The sequence below is a fragment of the Lipotes vexillifer genome, unplaced genomic scaffold (genome assembly GCF_000442215.2).
Source record: "Lipotes vexillifer unplaced genomic scaffold, Lipotes_vexillifer_v1.1 scaffold511, whole genome shotgun sequence".
In the NCBI taxonomy this organism is placed as follows: Eukaryota; Metazoa; Chordata; class Mammalia; order Artiodactyla; family Lipotidae; genus Lipotes; species Lipotes vexillifer.
Genome location: NW_006784934.1, coordinates 829054 through 836660, shown reverse-complemented (window position 1 = coordinate 836660; position 7607 = coordinate 829054). Strand labels below are relative to the sequence as shown.

Sequence of the window (7607 nt, the reverse complement as noted above, 5' to 3'; positions counted from 1 at the left end):
TTAAATGAAGGTAATTGAAACCAACAGTTAAATACACACACACACACACACACACACACACACACACACACACACACACAAGGGTGAAAAGTAAAGAAAAATTTCCCTTTGACACCCCATTACCAACTCCTGTAATTTAACACTGACAGTTTCTATGTATTCTTCCAGGAATTTTCTATGTACCTGAAAGCATACCATTATCTATTCATTTTTTAACATTGTACACATTATTCCTTATCTCTATGTTGTCTTAGAGGTCATTCTATAGATAGATAGATATAAGATAGATAGATAGATAGATAAATAGATAGATAGATATACAATTAAGGTCACCTAAAGTCATTCTTTTAAAAGCCACATAATATTCTATTGATAGATATGCCAAACCTTAGTCCCATATAGATGGATATTTAGATTGATGTATGTTTTTGCAATTATAAATACTGTTTTAATGAACATTGTACAATAGCTTTGCACACTCATGATAATATGTTCTAGGAATAGATTCCTAGAAGTGGAATTGCAGAATAGTTTGATCTAAAAGTTTGGTAGAATGTGCCAAATTGCTCTTCAACGTGTTGTACTAAAGTACATTCCTACAATATATATTATTAAACTTTCTAATCTTTGTCAGTTTAAGTAAAATAATAGTATCATTGATTTTCCTTTTCTATTATAAGAGAACTTTGATATTTTATGATGTTTATTGGTCATTTTTCTATTACATATCTTATCTTTCTTATGAGGCGCTTATATATGAATGAAAATAATCCTTTGTTGGCTTTATGTACTGTAAATACTTCCCCAGTTTGTCTTTTGAGTTTGTTTCTGATAGAAGGTTTTAATTTTAGGCAGTCTAATTGACTGTTTTTTTACTTAATGGCTTCTAAATACTATTCTATAGTTTCCAAATTTTATATATATATATAAATTTTGTTTATCTATATTATATGTTTATTATATATTTACGTATATAAAATTGCAGAAAAAAACAATACTGTTTCTTTGGGGTTGGAGTTTGAGTTGTTATATAATCTTAAGAGAAGGTTCTTGGGTTTCAATGAATTTGGGTTGGAATCCTGACTCTGAATCTTTATCCTACCATCTATTAGCTGCGTGGCTTTAGGTAAGTGACTCAGGTTCTTTGGGTCTCAATTCCTTTGTCTATAAAGAGGAGATAACTGTATCTGACAGATAGGCTTATTGTGAGGACTGAATTATACAGAAATAATGGCTCTCAACACAGTGCTGGCGTAAACCCTGGGGGCTTCCTCACAGTTTAGTTAGGATACTAAAATTGCTGCCATGTTTCTCTCACAAACCCAAGTTTGAGGGCGGGCAGTACTATCAGATGAGAGAGGAACAAATAATATTCAAGACAACTATTATTTATTGAATAATCACCTGGCTACTACAAAAGTAGTTACTATGGATCACCTACATTAAATGTGGTTACTTGACACTAACTCTTCTCAGAAGGAAAGTAATACCAGATTGTTCGAAGCACGTGGTTCAGGATCCAGTCAGAACTGTGTCTGAATATATAATTCCATATTCATGAGGTGGGTGACCTTAGACAAATTACTTGGATTCTCTAGAAGGCAGTGTCTTCCTTTGTAAATGTGGATATTTCCTGCCTCATTGGATTATTTTAAGGATTGCTTGAGGATAGCTCCTGTCTATCTAGGATTGCAAATATTAGTTTCCCTCCCCATCCCTTGGCCTTCTATGATTTGAAAGAAATTTCCACTGTCGTACTATGAAGCGCTGTAAGGTGATCAGTACAAACCTAAATTATCTCCAGAAGTGCTAATTTATGAATTTTTCATTGAATTCAGAAACTGAATTCTGAATAAATGAGGATTTTACAGCTAGAGTCACAGAACACTGAGTTTTGACATTGCATTTCAAATGTGTCAGGATGAATTTCACTAGAACACAAGTTCCATGGGGCAAGAATTTTTATTTTGGTTCAGTGATCTATCGCCAGTACCTAAAATTGTGGCTGGCATACAGGAGGCTTTCAGTCTACTTGAGATTTGGTAGTGATAATAATTATTTCTTGTCTCTCATTACAAGTGACTATGCCCTGGTGGTCTGTGGAGACATCGCAGTGTACTCCAGTGGTAATATTCACCCCACAGGCAGGGCTGGAGCTGTGGCAATGCTGGTTGGGCCCAAGGGCCCTCTGGCCCTCGAGAGAGGTTTGTAGTAAACAGTGGCTATGTGGCGCCAGGAGACTGTGCATGGTGTAGCCAAATACCTAGCTCCTAATTCCAAGTTGGCACACCCACTATGCAGGGCTGAAATGTGAATCTGATGTTGATATTGACTGCCTCCAAAAGACTGGACTGGGGAGCAGAGGGCAGGGAGGAGGGGAAGAGAGGGATCAGCAAGGTTGCCTCTTCTGCACCATCACACTTTGGGATAATGATGTGTGGAATGGCTGGCACTGATGCTGCTGACAAGGACCCTTTGAGAGCTAAACTGACAACTGAAAATGAAAGAAGATAATTGGGTATAAAGTGAGAGCTTTCCTTTGAGACTTTTGGTGTCTATTCCAGATTTTTTTTAAGCCCATCTAGGTATGGAAATGGAAATATAAATCTCATTTATATAAAAGTGACAATTCAATCAACTCCCTTTGAACACATGAGGGATGCTCGGTGGGCTCAGGCTTGGGCACAAGAAAGATAAAGACCAGGGGGCTGCTTGTATGTGGCTCTCCTATGCTCTCTGCTCAACGTGGGCTGCCTTGTACAGCCCCCGAATCCCTCTGTGTGCCTTGCCAGGGCTTAGAGCAACCCACATGGAGAATGTATACGACTTCTACAAAGCAGATGTGACTTCAGAGCACCCACAATTGGATGGGAAGCTGTCCATCCAGCACTACTTATGGGCCCTGGACCGATGCTACATGTTATATCGTCAAAAGATCGAGAACAAGTGGGAGCAAGGTATGGGGCTCAGAGGGCAGAAGGTGGGGACCCTATTTACACGAGGCCAAGAGTATGTCCTAAACTCTTAAGACAAGGACTCTTTTCTCCTCTGCAAATGATCACAAGAGAATTGTTTCATGTCCCCTTCCTCTGACATCCTTTCCTGGGCCTGGGCTAAAGTCCCTTTGGAAGTCACCCAAAGTCAAGTATGAAATTGCCTCTAACTTGAGTTAAACGAAAGAAAGTAGACAATCCAAGGTCAAAGCTGAAGCCAGTGGGCGCCAGCCACCTGGGGAGGTACTGTGTGAATCAGAGTGACCACGTCCTTTGGAGGCCAGGATTCGTTTCTGTTGAAGTCAGGAGTGATTTGACTCTTGGTTTATAGTTTGCCGCCTTTTAAAGTCTGGTTGATGTTGAAAATTCTTACCTATATTTTCAGTATACTTAAGTGTAATCAGTGATTTTATTTCTTTGCCTGGTAGTGTTGGAAGTTGATTTTATTTTCACCTTACTTTCTGAAGTTCTCTGCTAAAAAATATGTACCAATTCCATAAACAGAAAAGAAACGAATCTTCTTTTAAAAATAAAGAGAAACCCATATACTTAAAAAATAAAGGGGGGGGGGTTCCTACCTGTTTAGCCATGCCCAGATGGGCATCTAAAAAAAGGCAGGTTTCAGTGTGGGAAAAGGCATGTGCTGAAGCATCAGAGCATGGATGCTTTAGGGGTGTCCTGAAGCATCTTGCCCCTCTCTGCTGCACTGGGTGGGATGCTGGCTGCCTCCATGGGAAAGGAGTCGACTTGGACGTCTCTGCCTCTGCCCATCCACTGTAAAATTGTTATTGGCTAATTGCTCTGGCATCCTCTGAACTCTTATGACATTCTAATTTTAGTCCTTAATCTCATATGGAATTTGATCAATGCCACTTTGGATCTCAGCACCAAATTGTAAACTTTCCTAAGGGCAGGGGGTGCATTGCCCTTCTCTTTGGAATATGAGAGAGTCTGGAGTGTAGATCCAGAGACACCAGAACCCAAAGCCAAAGCCAGCTCTTTTCAAGCTGGGTGACCTTGGACACATGACTCAGCTTCATATTTTGGAGACTGTTTTCTCCCCTGGAAAATAGAGAAAATAATACAGTACGAGGTTGATTTGAGGAATTATTTGTCATAGAGGTTGGCAATGGCAGATAGGAAGAAAATATTTGTTTCTTTATGAGTAGAGTGCTTAGTAAAATGCTTGTAAAATGAATGAACAAACCTCTGTGTGTTTGCCGGAGGTAGGAGCCAGTTTTCTGGGAGACCTCAGCACAGTTAGATCTTGGAGAGTATGTCTAAGTGGGTCATGCCACATCCTTGCTTTCACACTACTTCTTCCAGCTGGCATCAGTCGACATTTCACTCCTGATGATTTACAGTTTGTGATCTTTCACACACCCTTCTGCAAGAGGGTCCAGAAATCCCTGGCTCACCTGATGTTCAATGACTTTCTGTTAGCCAGTGTCAACACACAGACCGGCCTCTATAAGAGGCTGGAAGCCTTCAGGTGAGTTCTCTTCATAAGAAGGAGGAGGCTTCCTCATGCCTTGAGTCTGGACCACCAGCCACTCCTGTGGGAAAAGACAACAATCCTCCAACACGGTAGAAATGACACCAAGTCCTCACGTGGGTTAAGGCGTTATTGTCTTCTCAGAGACCTCACCCTGTATCTTAGGGAGCACAGGGGCACTGCCAGAACCTCTAGATCAAGTGACTGTAAGAAGCTTCAGAGAGTAATAAAAAGGGGAAAGAGAGTGTGGCTAAATTATTCAGGCAATAAACATGTTATGAACATCAACTATGTGTCAGACATCATACTAAACTCTAGGGACATAAAAGTGGATGTGACTCCATGATACCTGCCTAGAGGATCTCACAGTCTGTACAGAAAGAAACACCTAGAAGCAAATAATCACAATGCAGGATGGCAACTTGGGGAGTCTCTGGTCTCATTCCCACTAGCCATTGGCTTAATGAATGTCTTGCTTGTTGCCTCAAATCCCCGCACCTATGAAATAGAGATAGTCCAGCTCACTCCCCTTCACTGTCAATAAAGCAGGGAGAATGCTGTTTATTGATGCGATACTCCAAGACATTCAGAAAAGAAGAATACAAAGAGTTCTCACTGAGAAGGGAATCTTTCCCTTTCTTCTTGGTGTCTGTTCCATTTTTGGAGTATTTTACCAACGTCTGCCCCTGTTTCTAACTACTACTGCTAACCCTGCCACCAACATCCAAATTAGCACAAACACTGCTTCTAAGACCTACCCCATGGAAAAAAACTCTAACATATACCAAAGATAATAGCTTAATATCTCTAATATATGAAAGTCTCATCAATAATAAGAAAAACACACTAAGTAGAAAACTGAACAAAGTATATGGACAAGAAATTTCCTCAAGGAAGAAATGCACATAATCATATTTTAAAATGTGCATACCCATTAGTAACAAATATGAGCAAGTTAATGTTTTCTTTAGACAGCATTTAAAAATTCTGAATACCCAGAATTGAGTCTATGAGAAAATGAGCAATAGTAAACTGGTACAAAGATTTGGGGGAGTAATAGGAAAACATGAAGCAAAAGCCTTAAAAGATGTGCATCTTTGGCTCAGTAATTCCACATATTTAACAGAACATTGTAGCTATTCCTCAAAACACTAAAAATAGAACTACCATATGACCCAGAAATTCTACTCCTGGGTATACATTTAAAAAAACCCCAAATTTTTCACTAATTTGAAAAGATACATGCACCTCAACGTTCAGAGCAGCATTATTTACAATTGCCAAGATGTGGAAGCAACCTAAGTGTCCATCCATCAACAGATGAATGGATAAAGAAGATGTGGTACACATATACAATGGAATATTACTCATTCATAAAAAAGAACAAATTTTTGCCATTTGCAACAACATTGGATGGGCTTGGAGGACATTATGCTAAGTGAAATGAGTCAGACAGAGAAAGACAAATGCTGTATGATATCACTTGTAAGTGGAATCTAAAATACAACATACCAGTGAATATAACAAAAAAGAAGCAGACTCATAGATAGAACAAACTAGTGGGTACCAGTGGGGAGAGGGGGAGGAGCAACATAGGGGTGTAGGAGGTACAGACTATTGGGTCTAATATAGGCTCAAGGATGTATTGTACATCACGGGGAATATAGCCAACATTTTGTGATAACTGTAAATGGAAAGTAACCTTTTAAAATTGCATAAAATTTTTTTAATGAAAAAAAAATGTTTCCTGAAAAAAAAAATAGCATGTAGCTATTCTCTGTAGTATTTTAGCTAATGAGGACAGAAATGGGGCAATCGGTTAAAGTAGGGTACATCATATCATGGTCCATTTGGCAGCCTTTAAAAATAATGTTAGAGGGCTTCCCTGGTGGCGCAGTGGTTGAGAGTCCGCCTGCCGCTTCAGGGGACACGGGTTCGTGCCCCGGTCCGGGAAGATCCCACATCCCACATGCCGCGGAGCAGCTGGGCCCAAGAGCCATGGCCGCCGAGCCTGCGCGTCCAGAGCCTGTGCTCTGCAACGGGAGAGGCCACAACAGTGAGAGGCCCGCGTACCACAACATAATAATAATAATAATAATAATGCTAGAGAAGCTGACAATGTCATAGAGAAAATTAGTTAAGGAAGCATGCTAAACAGAATGTATAGCATGATTTTACTTTCCAATAAACTGTATAAAATTAGGAATGGATTCCATAAGAAAACTATGACCTAAGTGCTCTCTCTGAATGGTAAGACTATTAGTGACAGTTTTCCTCTGTGTTTTCTGCATTTCCAAATATTCTATTATAAAAAGCATGTGTCCCAAAGTCTTCTCTCCAGTAGCTGTTACACTTTTCCCCTTGCCGCATTCCTTCCCTCATGTGGCTTCTCGCCTGGCCTATTCCTCTGGCTGCCTCACAGGGGGCTAAAGCTGGAAGACACCTACACCAATAAGGATGTAGAAAAAGCATTTCAAAAGGCCTCTCTAGACATGTTCAACAAGAAGAGCAAGGCGTCCCTCTACCTCTCCACACACAACAGGAATATGTACACTTCATCCCTGGATGGATGGATGCCTGGCCACACTTCTGTTCCAGTGAGTACTACATGTGACCCCACCTCCTCTTACCCATAGCCTCTGGTCTGAGGGTTCAACCAAGTTTTGTTCCTCTTCTGGTTCAGAAGTTTTTCAAAAAGGAAAGAAAGAAGGAAGGAAGGAAAATGAAAGAAACAGGTTTCAAAGGTGTATGTGTAGGCAGATTTACCATCGGTATTAAACAGTGGTCTCCAAAGTGAAGTGCACGTACGATGCCAGGGAGTGAGCAAGACATATTTGGTGCAGCAGGAAAATAGTAGAACTTTTATGCATATTTTGATCTCATCCTTTAAAATCTCTGTACTCAGTAAAGCATGTTGGTCAAGAGATTCTAGCTTTAGAGCCCACAACCTGTGTTCAAATCTCTTTACCATTTATTAGCTTTGACCTTGGAAAAATACTTGACCTTTATGTGCCTTCTTTTTCCCACCTATAAAATTTGTACAATAACAATACCTACCTTCTAAGGTTTTGATGAATGTTAAATGTCTAAAGCAATTAAAACAGTAATGTTCACCAGGG

At 40.0% G+C, this 7607-nt stretch overlaps 1 protein-coding gene across 1 annotated transcript in view; it reads left to right on the top strand.

Annotated features, from left to right (window-relative positions):
- HMGCS2 (3-hydroxy-3-methylglutaryl-CoA synthase 2) overlaps positions 1-7607 on the top strand; it is a 29727-nt gene that overhangs the window by 19337 nt on the left and 2783 nt on the right. Inside the window, 5 exon segments of the mRNA XM_007457128.1 lie at positions 2080-2204; positions 2793-2957; positions 4320-4485; positions 6911-7055; positions 7057-7085. Coding sequence (XP_007457190.1) covers positions 2080-2204; positions 2793-2957; positions 4320-4485; positions 6911-7055; positions 7057-7085 — 630 coding nt within the window.